The 26,130-nt window shown below is 31.8% G+C and overlaps 1 protein-coding gene across 2 annotated transcripts in view; it reads left to right on the top strand.

Moving 5' to 3' along the window:
• The window catches only part of LOC117181643 (protein PFC0760c-like), a 235,372-nt gene that overhangs the window by 87,705 nt on the left and 121,537 nt on the right, over positions 1-26,130 (top strand). For both annotated transcript variants that reach the window (XM_033374537.1, XM_033374538.1), the window contains exon 2: positions 23,349-23,670. In XM_033374537.1, coding sequence (XP_033230428.1) covers positions 23,349-23,670 — 322 coding nt within the window. The remainder of the gene's footprint in view (positions 1-23,348; positions 23,671-26,130) is intronic.

Below are 26,130 nucleotides of genomic sequence, written 5' to 3'. Positions count from 1 at the left end.
TAATAATAGCAACGTCTGTTTCGTACGACCTGTGCATTCTTACACTCAGATCAGCGACCCTGCAATCTTGAAGGACCACCCATGGTTTGGAGGTTATGGAATGAAACTCCAAATAAAATAATTACCCAAGAGAGTCTGCATCCGATCCATTATGTTACATTTTCTTAAGGCAGGCTGTACCAATTTATTTTAACTATAGCAGCAGACTGTAGAAAAGATTCAAACCCTGATTAAAACAAAATTAATTGGACCTGTAACAAAAATAACATTTTCTTTTAATATTTTACCGAATAAAATGGTATCTTATTTAATGTAGATTAGTTCCAAATAATCCACAAGGAAAGTGCTCGTTCGTTCTTCAAGACAATCATAAAACTTATGAATTCAAAAAATATCCTAGACATTTTTTTATATTTCCGACACACTTTGTTGATATTTTATTCATGAATGGCGAGGTAGATGCCCCCTAACTGTGGCCAATCGGCATATAGTATCGATGACTCGAATGAACGTGTTAGCATACGTTTCACGACCGAGACAGTTGGTCGTAATCGGCGACCATGACCAACGGAGAATGAATCATCGAAAGTATAAAGGTATCTTCAATAACCAGAGGCATTCACACTTGTATCACTTTCTTATGCCTAATCTGATTGATTTCCCAATTCTAATATTTTAACATTCTCAAATGTATAATTCTAACCAAACATTGCCCGGTGGGAGTATCTATTAATATAAATTGCCTTATTTAATATCTCTTATTTATTAACTCTCATGCCAGGGGAAAAAACTTACGCAATCTGTAATACAAAGTTACGAGTAAAGGAGATTGAGGGAAAGTCAGTGACTTGTGAGGCTAAATGGTAACTGTAAAGGTATTTACGAGTCGAAATTCATGCTCATAAGGAATCAAGATGAAATTTATGTTATCTTTATGATTCCCATTGTTAAGAGAGATACGTCGATATATTTGAGCAACTGAAATTTTTTATTAGTCATAGTATCATGTTTGTACTTGGGAATTATTTATTTTCTCATTGTTGCAAAGATCGTGTTAGGATCATTCGAAGATACATCAAAGTTTGACGTGCATAATCATAAAACCTGTTTTGAACTGCAAAATGATTTCTATGATTTGGCCATAAAATATGTTAAAATAATCGCACACGAGTTTTCTGGCGAGTGACTTGGACCACCTGCAAAATGGAAGGTATTGCTTTCGAAATGGATTTTAAAGGTCATACTTACAATGGCAATAAGAGGGAGGTACAAAGAATATCCCAGCACGTACGTTTGAGTCACGATCGAAAGATGACAACGGACGAAACCGGGTACAAGTATTGATGTCGCCGTTGAAATGCGGTAACCCTTTGTTCAGCGGGTCTTTAAGCATCATGATAATTAAAGGTCTCTCAACTACAGCGTTCAGTTTAGAGGATGAATTATGCCTTTCTTAAGTACTTTCAGAATTTTTAACGATGCTCTTTAACCCAACGCTAACATTTCAAGGGGAGGTTCAGGAACGATTGATTCTCTTTTTACGAGAGTTATTAAATATGAGACATGTCAAGTAAGTGCCTGCGTAATACATATATGCTGCAATGTTTTTCAAGTGTATCCACTCAATAAATCGAATTTGTCAAATCTCTGAAGGTTTTCTGAACATTATATTTATCCTGATTATCGTAACACCACTTACAAAAGTTTCCTCCTTCATATTATCTTTATATGTTGCCCTTCTATGAGTATTAAAATATAAGCCAGTTCCATCATCCATAAGAAGTAGAACACGTCTCGAGATGTTCAGCTGCATAGATCGCGTGTCTACTGTCAAACTCTAGATGCCGTAACCTTGTACTTCACGATGCATGCATATCAATCTAGGAACTTACAAGATCGTCAGACACCAATATAGTTTATCTGAGATATCTTATCATCAATAAAAAAATGGTAACTAGTCTCTTACATACATGATTAAATATCATTATAGAAATATTAGTTTTACTTAACCATTTGCTGTTAATCGTTACAAAAGAGCAAATATTCATCTCTTATAGCTTCAAAGGATATGTTTTAAATGCCTGGAGCAAAGCCAGACGACATGTAATTTGTCAACTTGAAGAAAAATGAGTCATTGAACAGGTTTGTTTTTTACCTACAACAATGTTTTGACTCGTGGTCATCTTGGATTTCGTCTGAGACAGATTGCACTTTAATTCTCATATAGACTTTCATCTCTAAAAATTTCTTTTGGAAGGAGGCCAATTTCTGCTGTTGAGGGCTTTATTTTTAGTTTTGACCTCGATAAAAATATTCCCAGTGCTTGCACTCACTCGCACGTCAGTTACCACAATTTCAATTGGTGTATACATCACAAGAAGGGTTACTTTCCTTCTATAACGTAAGAATTTTCTGTCGATTGATATGCGTAATTTTGGCTCTATCTTTAGACTGCAGGAAAAACCAATCAACACTTCTTTTTTTAATCTTCCGTTCATATAAGAAACACTCTAAGTCGGGCCAAAAAATTCCCCACGGGAATCTTGCATATTAGGCTAAGGGGCCGTTCCTCAACAACGTGACCAATTTAGGGCACCCCACCCCCACCCTCTCGCTTTTAACCGTAGTTTGCCCCCGTCATTCGAAAAGTAACGCAGGCCTAAATTCTCTCTATATAAGGGATATAGGGTGATTTTTCACGAAAATAGGAAAAAAATAGGGGAATAAATTTATTGATATAAAATGAATGTAAATACCATATTGAGTTCAATAATAAACTTTTTAGATTCCGAAGATTTCAAGTCAAAATATATTACATTTTTAACAAAATATTTCAATTTTCAACCAAAACATTTTTTTACCGACAGAGATAAATTTTCAACCAAGAGAAATAAGTTTTAAATCATAAAAGATCAATTTTCAATACAAAAGTACGAATTTTGAACAGAAGAGATGAATTTTTCCCAAGATAAATTAACTCTGTCAAAATTGTTTAATCTGCATTTTCAAATAAATGGTGCGTTTTCAAACAAGCAATTATTTTAATTTGAACAAGAAAAGATGAATTTTGAAGCTTCAAAGACGAATTTTTTAGAAGGCAGATGGATTTTCTACCCTAAAAGTTGAATTTTTAACAAAAAATGTTATTTGCAATCAACAGCGATGCATTTTTTACCATACAAGATGAATTTTATATCAAATTAAAAAAATATATATATTTTTTAACATAATAGTTGAATGCTCAACCAAATAGATAAATCTTCAAACATGGAAGATGAATATTAAACGAAATAGCTAAATTTTCAACTGAAATAGATATTTTTAATCCAAAAATTTAATTATCAAATTGACATGAAAAATAATTATTTTAGCCAGTTGAGTTAAACCAAATAAAGTTTGAACAAAGTAGTTCATCTTTCAATCTAGTAGTTAATTTTCAACCAAAAAAGATACATTTTTAACCAAATAGTTAAAGTTTCTACCAAAAGGATCATTTTCACCTAGAAAACTAATTTTCTATAAAAAAAAGTCAAAGTGCCAACAAATTACATCAGTTTCCAACAAAGTTGTTCAATTTTGAGGCCAAAACACAATATCTAAAAAAACAGTCGAATTATCTAAAAAAAGTAGAATTATCTGCAAAAAAGTAGAATTTTCACCAAAAAAAAAATAATTTTCCAACAAATTAAATTTTTTAACCAAATAATGCAATTTTCATGCAAAAAAATGAACACTTAACAGAAAAAGTTTATTTTTAGCCAAAGAATTAAATTTTCCATAAAACTATTGAGTCTTCACAACAAGTAGGCGAATTTTCTAAAATAAACAAATTAATTTTTGACCAAGCAGTTCAACTTTCAACCAAGTAGTTAAATGTTCATCCAAAGAAGATCAATTTTTAACCAAATAATTATTATAACAAAAAAGGCGAAAATTCAAAAGTTATATCTATTTTTAATAAAATTGTTAAGTTTTGAAGACGAAAATAAAAATTGTCTGCAAAAAAGGTTGACTTTTTAAAAAAAAAGTTAATTTTTTTACCAAACAACTAGATTTCCATAAAAAATAGTTCAATTTTCATGCAAAAACATGAGTTTTTAGCAGAAAAAGTTACTTTTGAACCACATAATTGAAGTTCTACCAAATTATTGACTTTTTCAGATAAAAAGATGAATTTTCTACAATAAAATTTAATAGTGTTTAGAATAAGATTAATCTTTTACCAAGAACAAAAAAATGTCAACAAAGCACATCAGTTGTCAACCCAATAATCTAATTGTCAACTAAAGAAGGTCAGTTTTCAATTAAAAATATTAATTTTTCAACGAAAAATGGCAGGATTGCATTTCTAGTAAAAAAATTAATTCTCAACAAACAAAAAAGAGTTAAATCCTCAACCCAAAAAAAATGAATTTTGAACAAATAATTAACTTTCAATTATTACATCAGTTTCCAACAAAGTTGTTCAATTTTGAGGCCAAAACACAATATCTAAAAAAACAGTCGAATTATCTTCTTAATTCTTTTTCATCTTTCAATGAAGTAGTTGAACAAAATAAATACTTTCGGCGAGAAAACTATAGGCTATAGGCTAACTATAGGCTATAGAAAACTATAGAAACGAGATGAATTCGCAACCAATAATATAACAGTACACTTTTAAACCAAAAATAATTGGATTTTCTGTATTTATTCTATTTTCGTCAGTTCAAATTAAGCGAAAAAACTAGAAGAAAAGAGGGAAAACAGAGGGAAATAAAGAAAGAGAGAAACCAGCAATATTAAGTAATTTTCAAACTTATTAACTGGTTAATGAACTGTACTGTTGCAGGGTCATCTTTCGCAAAATCCTTCAATTTTGTTATCATTTATCATCTGAAAATGTATTAAACGTTATCTACGTTTGTAACGGAACTCCCCCCCCCCCGTTATCAACTTTAGTTTTAACGCAGCTCCCTCCCTCTCGAATTGATATAGTTTATAGAGAATCCCTTATGTCATTTTATGTTATTTTATGTTTGATCGACGTAGTAATAAACAATGGAATTCATCACAGCTGGACGAGTGCCGAAAGCAGGTATAAATTAAAAAACCAAGTGTATACGTCCAAATTGCAAGCGTTTCTGAAGATATGAAAGTAACGTTTATGAGAATGTCTTCTCTTAACGCTTCCGTATAATAATTCTTGCCACGAATATGCTTCACGCTTTTCGAACTGGCTTCTATCGTCGCGCACATATGAAAGACACCGTGGGCGCGAACGATTCTTAGAAGTGGATATAAACCCATCAAGAGTGCCAATGCCGATCCTCGTTAGTTATGGTCACCATAGAATTCTCACTAGCTGATGGTAGCAGACAGCCTGGCAGCGAAGCAGTCCCTTCGGCGAATGCCAATCCTATATTTCGTATGTGGATCACACACGTAGAATTAACTTTTCTTGGTCATCCAATTATATTTGCAGCACACGCCTGTCGAAATGGATTCACAATAAAAAAAAAGTATCAATATAAGGTTACTTTTTGGTATTACAACAGTATAATAAAGAAGAAATTGTCAGCACAACTAGCGCGAGTATTTTTGAAAATTACTGCTGACTGAAACTTGATTACTCGTTCAAAAAAGGACCGAGAAACTTTTTTTTAGAAACTCCTTTTTTTTAACTATATACTTGAATTAAAGATGAGTTTTTAAATATTATCTTCTTTCAATTTCACTCTTTTCAACAATTGTCATATATTACCGGACGAGTTGAATTTAACGTACAAAATATAAGAAATTCTCGGGGTTCACCCTTCTCGCTACCGATGGCGGTGATCGCCGACTTGGAACTTTTTTGTCGTGTCTGGGGAATCCATTAAGATTTTTCAATTTTTATTGGCTTGAATTAAAGATGAGACTTTAAACACTGGGTTGTATAAATTTTAGACATTTACTACAATTTTCCTAGGTCATTCCACAAGTTGAAGTCGCGGTATAAAATTCGAAAAATTCTTGTATTTTTTTAAACTTCTCATTTGTTAAATTCTTTTCAAAATGTTATGAATATCTTTAATAGTGATCATTCGATTTGGAATTTTATAAGTTTCCAAACCGATTTTTGAAAGAATTCTTCGTATCTATCTAATCAAGTATGATATTCCATGTCTGATGTCTATTAAGGTAGTCTAAAACTTATTTTACAAGCTCATTATGAAAACCACAGCAATAATAAATGACCTTTAGAAAGAATATTTGAGCGACTGGAACTTTCTTCTATTAGTTGACGGGAATATAAATAAAGAGAGATTTTAAGAAAGTTGTGCAAGGATGCACGAAAAAGATGATAGGTCACACTCCTCTAAAAATATAGACCACAACATTATCTCAGTATACTACTTCTCTCTGAGAAATATATTATAATTCAGTCAGATCGATGGATCTAAAGCGACTAACTTTAACTTGATTTAAAGAAGCAAGTAGAAAATTTTAATCATATTAATGTAAACAAGTTTATCAGACATATGCAGCGCTACCACAGTCACTTAAGTAATTTTTAGTAACTTGATTCAAGTCAGTTTTTATTCAGTTTTTAAAGAAAAATGCTATTTTAGTCACAAGTATAATACAAACGAAAATTCGTAATTAAGTTGATCGAACAAAGATTGTTGATTAACAAAGATTAGTTTTTATGATAGTCATTATGACTCTTTTTGTTATGACAGGTATACACTCGAAGTTATAAACCGCTCGCCTCGGAGTAATAAGAATTCGACTTAAGAGATAAATTTATGTCTTCAAGACATGGCAACTTGTCTCCAAGACATAAATTGAAGTCTGGCTCCGTCTCAAAACTGAGACATGCTCCGGTTGAACTTTTCGACTTCAGCATGTCGTGATTGGGGGCAATTCAAGTCGAACTCAAGTCGAAGCATTTTTAGTCGGACAGGATTGGATACCTGCATTTTCCACTAGAATTCGACGAGTTTTTCTGATCCGGTGTTTAATACACAAAAGCATGATTTTTAATTTTTAAATGACGAAAACCCAATGATAGAGGGAATTTTATCGCCCTCCATAGGAAAGAGGAATATGAAGGCTTGTATTGTTTAATGTTCCTGGTGGGTGGGCTATGTGAACTGTCTATCCAGGATGTGATCTCTTTGTCCAGTTTTGCCTCAAGAAGAGCATCTCTTCCCTCGAGTTCATTGTCCCTAGGTGCACTCTATGACTATCTGATACACGAATATTTAATCTAAAGACGCCTTTGGATCCATCAATTTTAGCACAAGATTCTAATTGTATGTTAGAGATTCATCATATTAAATCACAAGAACTAGGAAACGTCTCTTGTATAAGATATTGGTTTTTCTTTTTGTTAAGAAACTAACACAATTTCACAAAAAATTCCAGATCGGCCAAATTGCGTATCAGAATGATTTGATTGTCAAGATCAATTACCTATCGTGAATTTCCTTGAGTACGAACTAGCGAGTGTGAGTTGTTATACAATATCTAAGCGATGACCGTCTACATGCACGTTAAAAGCTGAGCTTTCGAACAAATTTCCTACATTAAAAAAAAAATAAAAATCGTTAGGATTCGATGATTATTTGAACTACGCAAATTCAAAGAGAAACTTTCTGAATGAAAAAAATGTCCTGAGCCTTAGAGATTTATAACCCAGTATAGGAAAATTAGAATTTTTTCCCACCTTAAAATTCAAAATGTTCTAAAAAATCTTGCAGAAGTGGGGTCAAAACTATAGAATTTATCTCTTCGATTGAAAATTTATCTATTTGGTTGCAAATTCGTTTTTTTTTATTTATTTTTTTTTAATTACAATTTTAATGTTCCATTTATTTATGTCGTGTAGACAATTCCTAAAATTATCATCTTTTTTTTATTGAAAATTCAACTATTATATTTTTCATTTAGAGTTCTTCTTGTGCGGTTGAAAATTCAACTACATGGTTCAAGTTGAATTTCTTTCATTAAAATTCGTCTTTTTGGTTGATCATTCAACATTCTGACATAAAAGTTAATTTCTGTAACTGAAACTATTCTAGTTTTGATTGAAAAGCTATATTTTCTTGTTAAAAATTTTACCATTTTGATGAAAATAAGTCTTTTCTGGTTGAAAAGTAATATTCTTGGTTAAGAGTTCATATTTTTCAATAAAAATTAAACGAATTCGATGGAACTTGAACTCCTTTGATAAACGTTTTTCTTTGTGTGTTGAAAAATAATATATAATAATAATTTTTTTCACTGAAAATTTAACTAATCTTGTTGAATGTTCGTTATTATAGTGGCAAATTAATCTCCTTCGTTTAAAATTTAATTTAATATTTCATTTTTGGTTGAAAATTGATCTTCTTTAATTGAAACTTCAACGGTTTGGTTGAAAATTGATTTTTTTATTAGTTGAAAATTCAGCGTTTTCAAAAATGTTTTAGGAAGCTGTAAATCTTACAAAAGTGGGAGTCGTAACTAATTAAATCTAAAAATACACTTTGAGAAAGAAAAAAATTAAAATATAGAGCCATGGAGGCTTATAGCAGCCTATAGAAAAATTAGAATTTTTCTTCCATCCTAAATTCAAAAATTTCTAAAATAGAAATATTATATCAGTCAAGAATAACCTGCAACTTTATATAAAATGTATACCAACTGCTACCAGAAAGATATGAATGAAATTGGGTAAAAATTTATTTTGGATTTTGGTTGATAATAAGCATAATGAGGAACGATTTAATAGACCGTGGTTTCCAGTGTTATGTTTTACTCAAGCTCATCTCGAAAGCAATGGCTGATGGCGTCATCACCGCAGAATGAAATAAACCGACTCCGTTTACTTCAGATTTATTGGCGATCATAAAAGTCACGCATTCCCTCAGATGCATTTTTCAAAATAGCCTTTGAATGAAATAAAAACGTTAATCCTCGAGAAAAAGTAGCCGGGACCGAAGACGTGAATTCATCGGAATTTCCAATTTTGTGTTATTAATTTTGTATTATGCAGATCTGCAAACCCTCATCTAACTTGATATTTTCTTCAATTTTCTTATTAGCAATATTAGATATTATTCCAACTTTAAATAGTTAAATTAATCAAGCATGCTTTGACTGACAAATCAGTAATTTCTACTGGCAACGGAGTCGGTTTAACAAAAGAATCAGTCAAAATTGGTAACTAAATCAAATAGTTACTTTAAATTACTGATCAAAATCAAACTAACACATTGAAAGTTACGCATTATAGATAATCAAAATGACTGATTTAATTAATGAAAGCCACTGTTCATATAATTTAAAATGACCTATGTAATTAGTGAAAACGAAATAACTGATTTTATTACTAAAAGTTACAGTGTAAATAATTTTGTTTTTATTGGTAGAAAATTCAACTGCAGTGAAACCCTTGAGTAGCCTTCCCTTCTATAGCCCTTCCGAGAATTGACGCCGCGCCGTAGCTAGATGTAACAGGAGTTTCGCGGGGTGCGCTAGATCTGCTGTTGTCATTGAGACGAGAACTCAGGCGTGAACAAACAAAAGCGGAGCAGGCTATAATGAGTTAGTTCCCACCCACCGTCCGCCTCAAAATCAGCGCTATAGAAGAGTTTCATTGTATTTGGTTGATTGTTGAACTACTTTGTTGAAAATTCTTTTTGGTAAAATTCAACTATTTCTTATTTAAAATAAAAACATTTTTCTGTTGAAATAGACTTTTTATTGGGATTAAATCTTTTTTAGCTGAAAAAAACTATTTTGATAACAGTTAGTTTCTTTGATTGAAACTTGATTTTGTCAATTAAAAATGTAACTATTTCACTTCTTTTAATTGTCTCTTTGTTGTTCGAAATTTAACAGATTGGAGAATTCAAAATGACTGATTTCATCAATGAGTGAAACTGACTGATCTGAAAAATCACATTTGACTGATTTCTCAGTCGTCAAATTCTTATTACTTGAATCCGTTAAAATTTTCTTCGAATCAGTCACGTTTTTCTGATTCAAATTGATATTGTAAATTATGAAGATTCGTTGATTTTTGGGTGGTCTTGTTGCAGTATTCGAACGGACGCTATTTAATAACAGGAGATACCTTGGATGAGCACTAATACTCTTTAATGCTCCCGAGCCGACCGCGACCATTCCAGCCGAGAGGCAGTTAAGGGCGCGTAAAGTTTTTTTTACCCTTTGCTGTGCTATACGTGCTTCTAGAACCTCGGGCTATTCGTTCTCCTGACTAATTTGTAACTACTCTTTTGAATTGAAAAACTTTCTCCATATTGAGACCAGCATACAATGTAGATTCTTTTCCTGCATGTATAAACGCATTCTCATAAAATGAATCAGTGGAATATTACACATTTTTAGTAAAATCTCACTGGCTGAAACAGCCAGAGTTGTGTCATTAACAGTCAGTAGGATTTTACTGGCTCACTCGTGGAATTTTATCACTGTTTAAATCAGTGTGGTTCACTGGTTTCTTAGTACAAGTAGTCATCTGGTTGTACGCCTTTTGGTCCGTACGCGAAGCGTGCGTACCACATGACTAGAGGTTTAGAGCTTGGCTGCGCGGAGTGCTGTACAGGAACAAAAGGGACCTTGACCATGACCATCAAGGTCATATCAAGGTCACTCTTCGTTTTTTGACTTAAACGACTCTGTTTGACATCGGAAATCGAAAGAAGGGACAATTTTGCATTAAAAAGTGTAGTCAGGTCACAGGTAAGGTTTGACCTTGATGTACATGGTCAAAGTCACTCGATGGTCACTATTTAATGTACGTTGTTTGAGTAAGTAAGTAGGGCAAGAGGATGATTTTCACAAGATAGCTTGCGAAAAAATGTTCAGACCATATTGAAGTTTGAATGACCTTGATACGTCCATCAAGGCCACACCTTACCTATGATCTGACTACACTTTTTAAAGTGAAATTTTCCGCTATTTCGATTGCCAATGTCAAAAATGGGCCATTCAATTTTAAAAAACAACAAAGGTGGCCTTCAAATACCCATGAACGTCATGGTCAAGGTCAAAACTAAGGTCACCACTGGATTCCTCGTTGAAAGTTACTTCAAGAATGAGATCAACCTTCTTCAAAACAATTGTACCTAAGGATTTATTTGGCTGTCCCGGGACTTTTTGGACACCCTGTATTATTGGTTTAATGTATTATTTGACGTAATTGGTATATTCAGTAATGCTATTGTAGTTAAGTCACTTACTGGTTCACCCAGTCAAAGTGGAAAAATCACTGGTTCATCAGTATTATTTCAGAATATTGATTCAACCAATGACAATTGGTCACTGATAATCAGTGGGATGTTACTTGTTCACTCAGTGGTACTCCGTTACTGTTTTAATCAGTGAGAGTCACTAGTTTCTTAATACCAGTAGTCATCTAGTGTCGTACTCGTTGTCGTCCGTCAACGTCACGCGCCTACCACATGACTGGAGGTTCACGTCAGCGCTACATCACTGGTTGATTCTATTATTTGACGTCACTGGAATATTTAGTTACTCTCTTTTAGTAATAATTCAAAATATTGATTCAACCAGTAACAATTATTTCACTAGTTTAGTTTAAGAAGGCATATTTCTTGTCAAGAAAACTACTAGTAGATTAGGGGCCGTCTATCTACAAGAACGGGAACAGAGGGGGGGTGGCAGTGAAATGAAAGTTACGAACTTAGAAAACGTTTAATATTTTCCTCGTGAAAAACTGCAAAAAGTTTGTGAATTTCACGGAAGATTTATAATTTTAAATATCACATAAAACTGTTTAAGTATTTTTTTTGTTCAGATTCCACAGAAAAAAAAACATATTGAAAGAAACTTCCCCTTTTTCGCTTGAAAGCTAGCTGCATTAATCGAACCCAATAAAATAAGCCCCCTATTTTCTATTAAAAGCTATTTTTTGTATCGAAAACATCTCGTTTAATTAAAAATTCTAGTATTTGGTCACTGACAATTTTATTTAGTCAAAGATACATCTATTTTGTTAAAAAGTCATCTATTTCGTTAAAAAACTTGACGTATTGTTTAAGAGTTAAACTACTTTGTTGGAAATTCATTTTTTTCGTCTAAGATTCGCCTCTTCGGTTGAAACTCTCACTATTCCGTTAAATTTTTTTTTTATTTTTGGATGAAAATAATTTTTTAGTTAAGGATTGAAATATTACTTTGACTATTTAGTTGAAATTTGATCTTTTTTAGTTGAAAATACAATTCCTTGACAGAAAATTAGTCATTTAGGTAGAAAAATAATCTTTTTCTTGAAAATTTGCCCTATAAAAGATACAAATTCAACATTTTCGAAAAAATATATGTATTCCGTTAAACATTCGCGTTCTGGAAAATTAACCTTTTTTCTGAAAATTCATTTTAAAATGTCAGCTGCTTAGCTACAAATTCAACTATTTCGTAATGTCATATTTTTAGTCGGCTATTTATTTTGAAATTTAAATATTTGGTAGAAAATTAACTTTTTCGTTCAAAAATCATATTGTTAGGTTGATAATTCAAGTATTCTGCAGATAATTCGTATATTTTGTTGAGCATTCGTCTTTTAGTAGAAAAGTAATCCTCTTGGCTGAAAATTCATCTTCGTGGATCCAAATTTTGTGAGAAATTCATTTTTCTTTTTTTGTTGAAATATGAACTATTCGGTTAAAACTTTATTTTTTTGGTTCCAAATTAATTTTTTATCTAAAAAGGGTATTATTCCATTTTTTGTTAAAAATGAATCCTCCATAAACTAAAAACTGCACTATTTACCAGAAAATTCATGTATTTTCTCGAATATTCGTCTTTTCGTAGAAAATTAATCTTCTTGGTTAAAAACTCATCAGTATGGTTAAAAATTCAACTATTTTGTTAAAGGCATCTTTTCTGGTCCAAAAATAAACTGTTTTTGTAGAGAATAAAACTATTGGGTTAAGAAATATTCATTCGAAAATTTCAATATTTTCTAGAAAATTAACTATTTAACAGAAAATTAATTATTTGATTAAAAAGTCATATTGGCAGGTTGAAAATTAAACTATTTTGTAGACAATTCGTATTTTTGGATTAAAAATTGGACAATTTTGATGAAAATTAATGTATTTGGCCGAAAATTCGTCTTTTGTAGTAGAAAATATTTTTCAGTTCAAAATTCTACTATTTTGTTGTAAATGCAGTACATTCGTTAAAAATCACCCGTGGCGGTGAAATCTGTTACTTTTATATTTTAATTACATATTCTTGATTCATTACCGAAGCTTGTAGTTCATACGTTCATGTAGAGATATTCGCATGGCGATTTGTTGTAAATGCAGTACATTCGTTAAAAATCACCCGTGGCGGTGAAATCTGTTACTTTTATATTTTAATTACATATTCTTGATTCATTACCGAAGCTTGTAGTTCATACGTTCATGTAGAGATATTCGCTTTGCGATATTAGTCTAAATAATTGTTAATAAGGAAACCAATTGAAACAATATATACCTAATTTTCAAATTTCTTTCATTTAATGGGGCGTACCAGTCACTTAGAATAAAACTATAACTTCCTAATGCAACTTCCAAAAGTTAGGTTAGTCATGCCCGTCGACATTTAAACTAAAGCCGGGATGTATAGAAAAAGTCATGACCGTCTACATATACAATAAGGTATTTTTGCTCCAATCACTAGCTCACTTCACTTCGTTGACTACTGAGGGGATAACAATTGACCAAATGCATGAGAATCGGTTAATTTTTGCTCTATTTTTCTAATATCTACGTAGAAAGTAATTTTTCTGTATAAGTGCAATTGAAAAATAGTTTTTATTTTTCAGGGACTATTTAATGCAATAATAAAATCATAATAATTTTCATTCATGCGTGCGTTAGGGCTGAGCGCTGGTTGTCTACCCTTTGAAGCGCGATTCAAAATTACATTGAAAAACAATTCTTGTAATTTAAATAAATAATTATAAAAATATACACAAAAATGAATACACATTGTGTAACTTTCGATTTCAGACAAGAAAAAAATTTATAACACATATATTTGATGAATAACAGTTTATTTTCATTGAATTTGAAAGACTGACTAATATTTCTCAAAATATTTGTTAATAGACACATTTTTTTAACTACCATATGATATTTCAGCAGCTTGATATATAGAAGCTAATTGCAGAATATAATAGTGATAATATTTTAATAATTCTAAAACCAAATTTCAGATTGTTCTTTTCGATTGAGACGTGACAAGACGACGTTTGAAGTAAAAAAAAAAGAAAGCATAACTACAATGCAGTCGTGATAATTTATGTATTTATAGGTTATATAATTATATGAATTCCCAGAAAATACATAAAAAATATTAAAAACTTATAAATGATTATTTTCAACCACTTTTCCAAGAAATTTCTTTTCAAATTAAATGTTTTTTAAAATATAATTTGGTCTTTGGAATTCACTGAAAATAAACTGTTATTAATATAATATATGTGTTGTATTTTTTTTGACTGAAATCAAAGTTACACAATTTGTATATATATCCTTGTGGATATTTTAATAATTATTTACTTAAGTTAAAAGAATTGTTTTTTAATGTAATTTTGAATCGCGCGCCAAGTGCGGCCAATGAGCGGTCAGCCCTAACGCAAACGCAGTAGCTCAGGGTGCTCAGGGTCCCCTCAAAAATCTACGAAGTGAAGTAAGCTATTTATTGAAGTGACAAAACCTAATAGGCTTTTATCTTATCAGTTTGATTATTCCCGCCGCTATATTTGAAACATTGCAATGTTTCACGAAACTCCCAATGTTTCATGAAACCTTTCATCAGGCTAAAGTTTCATGCACATTTACATCCCTACTCATCGCGAAAAACAAATTTCTGTTTTTATTATACAATTGTATTTACCTTATCTTTCATGTATGACACTTGCCACTGCAAGATTAGATATCTAAGATACCTTTAAACTTCCGCAGAAAATCTAGTGGAAATTTGTTCAAACGACCAGGCATCAATTTCGATGCAGACGGACACGAATTAGTTTGTACATCCCGGCTTTGGTGGTTTGAATGTCATATAGTAGGTTTTGACTAACCTAACATTTGGATATTACATCACGCCAAGTACTATTTTTATTCCAAGACTATTTAGTCGCTTGGAAATGTGAGGAAATAAAAAGGTAGGTAATTATTATTATAACTGACCTGCTTATTAACATCTGTTTCACTCAAATAACGACCGACAAAATGATCTTGACAGGTGACTTACAGTTTGTAGACGACACTTCACGTTGCACGGGATGAGAAAAAACAGTGTCTAAATGATGCTTTTCCCCTAGATTCTCCGAATGAACCTGCATGGCTCAAATTTGTTGCAACTCTATTGAACACCGATTTCGGTGTACATTGGAGGATCGGCGATTTTCTGTGAATATATAAAGTATTTAGTCCAGTGGCTTAAACTGTCATAGTAAGAGTAACAATTAATAAAGATACCGGGGTCATCGATCCTGATATTGATATTATGTAAGTTGTTGATTCAATTACTGTAATAGTACTCGAAGATTTCGCCATTCTAGTGTTGCCGGCTTATATATATTAATGATGGACAGTATATACTAAGTGAGAAACTGATATGGAAATTCGTCGTAATTATTATAAATAGCACTTACGCTACTTGTTCTGGCCCGATTTAGAATGAATTATTATTTTTCGGCCTCTGATAGTTTACAGCTGACAGAGATCACGCAAAGTGTATGAAGTACATAGTTTATTTACCAGATATTTCTCATTCAACATATTCTTTTCTGATCAACCCAATGAAGCAAATAAATCCTGAATCGATTATAACATAAAAGCACTTTTATTAAACTGATTGTACCTAACTATTCCTCTCACAGTCATTTTTTAACTGGATTTTTAGTTACCGGATACGGACTCCAAAAATCCCAGTAAGTCGGTGTTTTAACATAACCTCAAAAAACCTCATAACACTTTTCCGAGTCCGGGGGTCAGACCATATTCAATATATGTTTTTGGGGTCGCTGAATCCTAATCCGTAGTCTAAAAACTCCAGCACATCAGGGTTTTGAATTTAAAAGAAACTCATAAAACTTATTCATCCAAATTATGTGTGTCTACATACAGGGCACCTCCTCGCGGTGACGACGGGCAACGAAGTAAGCCTGTGATCCGATTAAGTCCCTTGATTACGGTCACTCCATAAACCTAGTTTTCTCTAATATACGGCTAAAGTTAAGACATTTAAGCGTTAAATAGCTTAGATTATAAGGTTGTTTGAAGGCTATGTCGAAACCCTCACATGCTAGGGTTTTTTTGGACCTCGGATTCGGATTCTCCTTCTCCAAAAACATATAATAAACAGGTCTGACCGCCGGACTCGAAAAAAACGTGTATGAGATTTTTTGAGCTTATGTCATAACCCTGACGTGCTGGCGCTTTTTGGACTTCGGATTCGGATTCTGCGATCCTAAAAACATACAATAAACATGTTCTGACCCCTGAACTCGAAAAAAAATGTTAATGAGGTTTTTTGACTTTATGCCAGAACCCTGACGTGCTGGGGTTTGCTGGATCTTGGATTCAGGTTCAGCGACCCTAAAGACATATAGTTCACATGGTCTGACCTCCAGACCCAGAAAATTTTTTGTTGTGTGGCTGTGTTATCAACTCGAAAATATGAATTTTCAAATAAAAGTTCAGTTTAATTTTCTGTTAAAAAGATCAATTTTCAATCGAAAAAAAACGATTTTTCAATAAAATAGTTGAATCAACCAATCGTCACATTTTTAACAAAAAAAAGATAAATTTTCAACAAAAAATGTAATATTTGATATTTAAACTAAAAAATATTTCACTTATAAATAAAATATACTTGAATTCAACCAAAAAAAGATGAATTTTCAACAAAATATTTGAGTCCTCAATCCAAACAGATTAATTTTAAACCAATTAGTTACGTTTCTAACCGTAGAGGATGAATTTTCACCCAAAAAGATTTTTTTTAAACAAAAAGATGTATTTTAAATAAATACGAGAATTTTTAAGGATAAAAGAACAAAACTAATTTTAAACTAACAGGTTAATTTTCTACCGACCAAGATTTTTTTTTTTTTTTTTTTTTAAAACAAGATTTAGAAAAAAAATCTTCAGCTAAATAATAGTATTTTTAAATAAAAGAGATGAAATCTGAACAAAAAGCATAATAGTAGACGGTTAAATTAAAAAATTTTATCATTCAGCGAAAAGTAGCTGGATTTACTCAATGGTTTTTATTAATTGACTTTCTAATTGGCGAAAAAATCGGGAAAAAGGCCCCTTTGTGAAGAAATCGATCTTATTTTCCGATAAAGTAATGAGTATTATTTTACAGTTTATCAGAAATCATAGATTAAAATTAGGGTCGTTGAAAAAAACGTATTTGGTTTTAACGCTTAACTTAAAACATATAAATGAATAATCATTTTGACTATAAGAAAAAGATTTTTGTTTAAGTCTCTATGTGTTTATTTATTCTAAAATCTATAGATTTTTAAATGTGAAGATATAGTCACTGCTTGGTAGAAATGCGGCAACAAGAAATCAATATTTAAAGTATTAAAAATTTACTTTTCTATTTTTGTAGACATGAAGTATTTAAATCACATTTTTTTCACAAATGTAAAGAATAGATCATTAATTATTGAAAAATGCAATTATTTTAATTTATGCATGAACCCTATTAGAATTTGCTAGGTTAAATTATGTGATTTATGTGTAGAATTATTGATATTGTATATGTGTTTTGGAATTAATCTGATGCTTCTCTTGGTGATTGTAACGATTAGCGCTCGAACGTCTCACGAAACGAGCAATTCATCACTTCAAGAGTAATTGGCTATATTGTCAGCATGATGCAAACTACAGGTTAATTCGTTTGCGCTTGCTTTCATCTGCTTATTCATAAATTTACTCGAAAGTAACCAAATGCAATAATTGAGCAAAGTTATTTAACTACCTAAGCTATGTTTCACCGGAAACGACTTAAAACATTAAAGAAAAAAATATTTCAAAAAAAAATATTTATCTTTGATAGAAAATTGAAAAGAAATCTCCTACCATTCGTGGATAGACCGATGACACAGAAAACATTTCATCGTAAACTGTTGCAATAAATGTAGTAAACATCAGAAAGAATTACATTCTTTCGTTAAATTCTAAAATTCAAATCATGATACTCGTTCCTGCGTTTTTGTGAGCGATTGAATTCAGGTCAGTAGATTCCCACATAATTCTTGTCACTTTTACCGTATTTATTGTAACGGTTACTGAACAAATTTTCTCCGTATACTCCTCCTCTGTATTAAATCTGATATGAATTTAAAATTTAAAAAAAGTGAAATTCCGGATGTATTTAGATTTTTCAAATGTCCCAATGCTGCCTTATTGTGAAAAACCTTTGACAATGAGATAAAAGAGGATTTTCCGGATAGTTTTGATTCCTAAGCCGCTTATTTTCTAGTCGCTTGAATTTTACAAATTTTATAAACGTGTAATTCCCTCCTTAGGGTATGGAGTATATTCGGAATCGGATTAAAAAAAAAAAGAATCTAGCCGGGACGAACGACGCCGTTTATAAAAGGAATCTGTATACCTTCCCGTAAATCACCTCCGTTATCTTCGGTGTAAACGTTTGAGCTCCGGTAGGTAGGTACCGGTGTTGTAAAACTGTCTCGTTTTCACGCCTGGAAAACCGTAAATAAACGGAAGCACGCGCGAAGCTAATATCGCGAAAGTATATCGTGCAAACCTGGCGAAAGATGTTGTAATGATAAGGAATGTTTTTTCATTTATCTACAAGTGTTATGAGTCACCACCATATTAATGCTGTAAATTTGTTGTTATAAAATCCCTTTTCTTTGTAGATTCTGCATAGATTCTTTATGTTTTCAAATCTATAGTCTAATTTAATTTTCAAGGGAAATTATCATCTTGAAATATACTACTTCTGACTTATATTCCTCTCTTATTATTACATTAGGGCCGTCTATAAACTACGTTATCAATTTTGGACTATAGTTGCAATTTTAACAGAATAATTGAGTTATCCACTTACAAAGAACCAAATAGTCGAATTTTAAAACAAAAAAGTCCGTCTTCGAACAAGAAAGATGCATTCTAAACCAAGAAAATCCAACAAATTTCAACAAATCAGTTGATTTTTTTAACCAATTAGGGGAAATTGTAACATAAAAAAATAAATTTTCTAACAAATCACAAATTTTCAACAATGTAATTGAATTCTCAATCTAACAGACGAATCTTCAAAAAAGAAGATTAATTTTCCAACCAAATAGACTAATATTCAACAAAATAGTTCAGTTATCAAGCTGCAAATTTGAATATTTTAGAAAACACTTGATTTAAAAACCCAAAGATAAATTTGCACCAAAAATTTTAATTTTTAATCAAGAAAGATTAATTTTCATCCAGATAGTTAAATTTTAAAATAAAAATATAAGTTTTCAAACAAACATTGAATCGTTAAATTATCAGTTTGAAGAATTAATTTTAAAAAAGAGGCAAGAATTTTTAACCAGTTGAATCCAACGAAAAATATCAATTTGTAAAAAAATAGTTGAATCCTCAACCGAACAGATGAATTTTCAACAATAAACGTGACTTTTCTACCAATTGATTACATTTTCAACTTACAAAGGATAAATTTTGAGCCAAAAATGGAATAGTTAAATTTAAAATTAAAAAAAATGTCTAAACGAAAATGATTTTTTTTAATCATTCCTCTAATAAAGTAGTTCAACGTTCAACCAAAGTGTTAAATTTTCAACGATGAAAGAGACATTTCGAGACGTCCTAACGGTAGGATGCCAACGCACACGACACGAATTGACGGTACTTAACCAAAAATATAAATAATAAAAAGCTAACCTAGAAGTTAGCGCCAGAAAAGTCTTGATCGCGGAATTGAGCAAGATGAAGCTAGAAATTGGTCAAAACTAAAAGGTGCTCGCTCGCTTAATCAAATTATGAAAGATCTATCTCGGGCTATCTACCTATTCTATCTTCATGCTTTTCTCGCCCGAGATAGCACATTGATTATTCGATGGAGTGAGCGAGCATCTTTTATTTTTGGCCAACTCCTAGCTTCATCTTGCTCAATTCCGAGAGCAAGACTTTTCTAGCGCTAACTTCTCGGTTCGTTTTTTATTATTTATATTTTTGGTTAAGTACCGTCAAGTCGGGTCGTGTGCGTTGGTATCCTACCGTTAGGACGCCTCGATTTGTAACCAAACAGTTGAATTTTCTACCAAAATATTTCTATTTTCTACAAATAAATTAATTTTCAATTAAATAATTTAATTTTCTACCAAATTTTTAAATTTTCAAGCAAAAAGGCGAGAATTTTCTACAAATAAGTTGAATATTCAACACGAAAATATGAAGTTACAACCAAACAGTTGAGTTTTAAACTAAAATTAGGAATCTTAAATCAAAAGACATGCATTTTTTACAAAGTCGTTCAACTTCAAACTAAGTAGTTGATTTTTTAACTAAAAAAGGCGCATTATCAACAAAATATGTAATATTTGATACTTCAATCAAAACATTTTTAATTTTGAATAAAAAACAGTGAAATTTAGCAATAACAAAAAATGCATTTTTAACCAAATAGCTGAATCCTTAACCAAAACTGATCAATTTTTAACTAAATAGGTGCACTGTTAACAAAAAACGGTGTATTTTGAATCAAGATTAATATTTTTCTACTATGGAAAGATATTTTTCAATAAACTACACGAATTTTTAGCCAACGAATTGGATTTTCAACTAAAAAAGATAAATTTTCAATTAAAAATATAAAATTTCAACCGAAAATGGAATGTTTTTATTTTCAGTTGAAAATGTTGATCCTAAAAAAACTATTTTTATACCAGATAGTTAAATCCTTAACCGAAACAGATAATTTTCAAAAAAGCAGTTGCTTTTGTAATCAAGAAAGATGATTCTACAATCAAGAAGATTTATTTTCTACAAAAAAAAATTTGCAATAAAATAGTTGGATTTTCAAACAATGAGATCAATTTTCAACTCAAATGATGAATCTTCAAACAAAAATGATTTTTCAACAGATGAGTATTAATATTCAACCAAATATGTAGATAAATTTTCAATACAAAGTATGTTTTTTTTACTGAAAAGACCAATTTTCAACAAAGTACATGCATTTTAAACCAATTAGCTGAATATTCAACTAGAAAATATAAATTTTTACTTGAAATAGTTGAGTTTTTTAATAAAAGAGATACATTTTTACCCAAAAATGTTCAACTTGGATGATGAATGTTTAAAAAAAACTGTTAACGAAAGAGTTTAATACTTCGTTACAAAATAGTTGCCTTTTCAACAAAATAATTAACTTTTCAACGAAATAGTAGAATTTTATACCAAAGGAAATTAATTCTAAACCAAAAATATACTATAGTAGACTTTGCAACCAAAATAAATTAAGTTTTAACGAAAAATATTTGCATTTTCTCATCTTGCTCTATTAATTTATTTAACATTTAAGCGACAATGAAGGAGAAAAAGGGGAAGTTTTTTGAAAACATGGCAAATAAAGAGAAATTGTTTAAAAAAGGAAAAAATATGGGAATGGAGGAAAGAGTGTGAAGTCTGAGATATAAAAGTGATGTTGAAACTTATAAGTTATCATTGAACTGTGCCGTCGCAGGGTCACCTTTCATGAAATTCGCAAAATTTGTTTAAATTCTTCATGATTTCGAAACTTATTAGATTATCATTTAACTGCGCCGTTGTAGGGACATTTTTCACGAAATTAGCTAAATTTGTTCAAATTTATCATTAGGAAACATCAAGCCAAAAAAATATTTGGTTGGCCCAACCAAATTTGGATGTGTTTAAGCATATTTTTTGTAGAATAAGTATTTAGTTGATTCAACAAAAAAATTTAGTAGCGCCAATCAAATATTTTCTCGAGTCAACGAAAATTTGTTTAATTTAACGAAATTTGTATGTCTAAGAAAACAGTTACACTATTACGCCAACATTATTCTATTAACATCGGGTAGTTGTATTGAAGCGAGGGGAGAACGAAAAAGAAAGATGCGATAAATGTCAAGTGTAAACTTGGCAGAGGCCTTCCTTGATCGACACTCCCATCTCTACTCGTAATCTAACGAAGATTATTGTTTCCATTACAGCGGCTAGATATCAAAGGCGCGCACATATGCTCTTCGGGGCGCTTCTCTTTCTACTCATTGTCAGAACGAGTAGAGTGCATCCTCAGACAGTACCGATTTGCCTATATTGACTATATTATCTTCTTTATGAAAATTGTTCGGTCAGATTCCCACGAAAGAAAATTTAATATAGGTATAAGTTTTTTCAAAGTATACCATCTTATGAAGAATTGTTTTTTCTTAAATATTGTATTTAGTAGTATAACAGAAACCGGCTCTCTCAATTATTTATTAAATTTCTAATATTTATAATCAAGACCTTCAATTACGTGATTCATGTCTTTAAGAAACACTCAATCTGAAAAGGGGAAATTATTCTATCAACTTTTCCTGTCATCAACATGCACCTCTTATCTTTTAACTGCATATATTCCTCTGAAACCCTTGATTATCCGTCAGCAACTAAATTAGCATTTGCTGAAAACAGATGTTATGAGCTGAACTGATTTTTAAATTATAACATGACAGTATAATTAAGAACGATCGATAAACTGTAATTATACTTTCATGCAAATGTCGAACTCTCCTTTCTGGAACATATAAACTATCCAGTAGGTACCCATTCAGCAGAAATTTAATTATTCTTATGTATGTCCCACATTTCGAAAGTGTCTCTAATCGGACATGGGTTTCAGTAACTTAATCCTCGTTATGTCGGTGCTTTCTAAGGGTGCAGTTGCTAGTTGTAACTTCTCAGCTTTTCGCTTCACAATTTCCATTTTCTGGCATACATAGAGAAATCAGCGATTGAAACGACAGTTGGTGCGTAAGCTACTGCGAATACGTCGTTGACAAATTGATAATTCGGTAATTTATTGAAAAAATAGTGATTTAGTAGACTGTATAAAATTCAGGCTAATTGTTTGATCAGAAACAGATGAAATAAATAAATCTCTACTCGTTATGTCGGTCGACTTTCACATTGAATGTCTCTTTAGACAAAACATTATTCAACACTGAACAGGAAAAGAAAAGCAACTATCTCAGATCTTAATCAGTTCCTGAACTTTTGCCAGGAAATTTTTTAATATTTCTATTATTTGTAAATGTTATTCAATCAATAATAAAAAGCTTTTTTTGATTTCAGGACTATGGAGAAGACGATAATGAAGAAGAGGAAAGTATCATGTCTCCGACAACTACAACAACTTCTACAACCACACCAACTACCACCACCACAACAACAACAACAACAACAACACCAAAACCATTTTTCGATGCGCGGTTTCACCACAAAGATCTTACAACATACGGAGGATCCACAGGAGTTCAATATAACGGATATCAATCGAAAAATGACTATCCACCAATGTCAGCTTACAGTATGCAGAAATGGCAGTACCTCGGCACTCGTGAGAGTGTCAAGGAGACAAGGGATAAATACCCAGAGTTCAGGAATAATGCAAAATGTAAGTTGATTTTTCAATTTCGAACAAAACTTACATATCAACAAGTAATATAAAAATACAATGCCATATATAATTAATTAATTACAAATCTTTCCCTAGTCACAATTTAAAGAATATAAGTCTATCACAATGGCAGTCATGGTGAAGAGGTAATCCATAAATTACGTAACACATTTTTCACCAATTTTAACCCCCCCCCTTCCCCACGTTACAAGTCATAAAAAAGTAGTTTGGACCCTCCCCCCGGTCGATGTTACGTAATTTTGCCAAATTGTTTAGCTTTGTCTTAGTAAAAAGAATTTACCAAATAATTAGAAGTTATTCAAACAATCAGAAAAAATTAAAACAATATGGAAAATTCAAAAAAGGAACTATACATTCCTCGAAAATTAGAAAGGCGAAAAGCTATGCCATCTATTAAAATAACATTGACCAAATGCAACAATGTCCGATAAACTTAAAAAATGATCAAGGATTTTAGAGGTATAAGTAATTTTAAAAACAGTAACTTTTAAAATTATTTTAAACCTTTAAAATTTCTTTAAATATATCAACAAAACAAATTATTTTTTGTAAATTTTGCAAATCCCTTAATTTTCGTAAATGAATTCTTCGAAATTGAATACACGAAAATCTTTAAAATTCTTTCAGATCTTTGAAAATTCCTTGAAATATTTAGAAATTTCCTTAAATTCTTGAAGTCCCATGAAATCCCATAATTCTTGAGGACAAATTTTTTTTATAATTGTATTGAAATATTATGAAATTCCATGAAGTTACATAAAATCTGATATTTCTCGAAATTCCTAGATTTTTTTTGTAATCTCTTGAAAATTCCTTGTAATCCTTTAAAATACTCTAAAATATTTCCAATTCTTTGAAATCTTTGGAAACTCCTTGACATTTTTTTGGTATTTGCTACATCTCTTTAAGATCGCTTAGGATCCTTTAAAATACCCTACAATAATAAACAATAATAATAATTAACTCAGTTGGTTAGGCCCTCGGACTTCACCTCAGAGGTCCGGGGTTCGATCCCTGAGCCGGTACCTCTGGAAATTTTTCAATGTACCTTTACCGAGATTCTGGTGGTTCGGAATCCACCTTAAGCTGTAGGTCCCCCCATCGTGTACTTGACCGCAACACAGTCCGTCAATGATGGGGTAAAACCAGGCTTTGTCCAATATGTCTGGGCAGACTGCTTTCATCAGATCACTTGATTGCATTATAAAAAAAATGCGTCCGTGACTGATGATATATACCGGGACAGCCCCGTGCAAAAATGATCAAATAACAATCTATCTCTAACCAAAAATGCCTTCGACATGTTGGGCAGTATAAGCCTGTGACAACATTTCAACACTGAAATGTTTTTTAAATTAGCTTCACCAAAGAGCCTCGGTGGCTCAGTTGGTTAGACACTTGGACTTCACCTCAGAGGTCCGGGGTTCGATCCCTGAGTCGGTACCTCTGGAAATTTTTCAATATACCTTTACCGAGGTTCTGGTGGTTCAGAACCCACCTTAAGTTGTAGGTCCCCCTATCGTGTACTTGACTGCAACCCAGTCCGTCAATGATGGGGTAAAACCAGGCTTTGTCCAATATGTCTGGGCAGACTGCTCTCATCAGATCACTTGATTGCATTATAAAAAAAATGCGTCCGTGACTGATGATATATACCGGGACAGCCCCGTGCAAAAATGATCATATAAAAATCCATCTCTAACCAAAAATGCCTTCGACATGTTGGGCAGTATAAGCCTGTGACAACATTTCAACACTGAAATGTTTTTTTTTTTAAATTAGCTTGATCACACAAAAGAGGATCGGTGGAGTCCTGTGTTCGATCCTTGAGCCGGTACCTCTGGCAATTTTTCGTTGTACTTTTATCGAGGATCTGGTGACTTGGATTCCACCTTAAACTATACACTCCCCCCCACCCCAGCACGGACTTGGCTCTAACTCAGTCCGTAAATGATGGAAAACCAGGCTTTGTCCAATATGTCAAATTAGGCATACTGCTCTTACCAGATCACTTGATTCCTCCCCAGTTTTTGTCAAATATCCACGTTTTAAAACCCCCTAAATCCGAAAAACAGGTTTTTACGAATGTGTCTGTCTGTTCGTTCGTTAGATACTTTCGAAAGAATTGACAGATTAGATTGTTCTATGATGCATTCTTTTATTAGGTCTTTTTTAGGTCAACTTCGTTAGAATTTTTCTGAACAATCGAAAATTCAAATTTTTACAGCTTAAAAAAATAATTATAGAGAAAAAATTACATTTGTTCATTCAATAATTCCACAGTATTGAAAAAATTCTCCATGATATAAATGTGCTTTCAAAAAATACATATGTGCATATAAGTTTTTGGTTTCGTAACTTAAGGAGGGTTACGAAGGTTGCTGCTGAAGGTTGGTGACCTTCTCAGCATAAAATACCAACCAGCTTTGACTCGGT

Source organism: Belonocnema kinseyi, chromosome 10 (genome assembly GCF_010883055.1).
Source record: "Belonocnema kinseyi isolate 2016_QV_RU_SX_M_011 chromosome 10, B_treatae_v1, whole genome shotgun sequence".
Lineage (NCBI taxonomy): Eukaryota > Metazoa > Arthropoda > Insecta > Hymenoptera > Cynipidae > Belonocnema > Belonocnema kinseyi.
The sequence above is the reverse complement of the archived record's forward strand: the minus strand, read 5'-3'. Positions and strand labels throughout refer to the sequence as shown.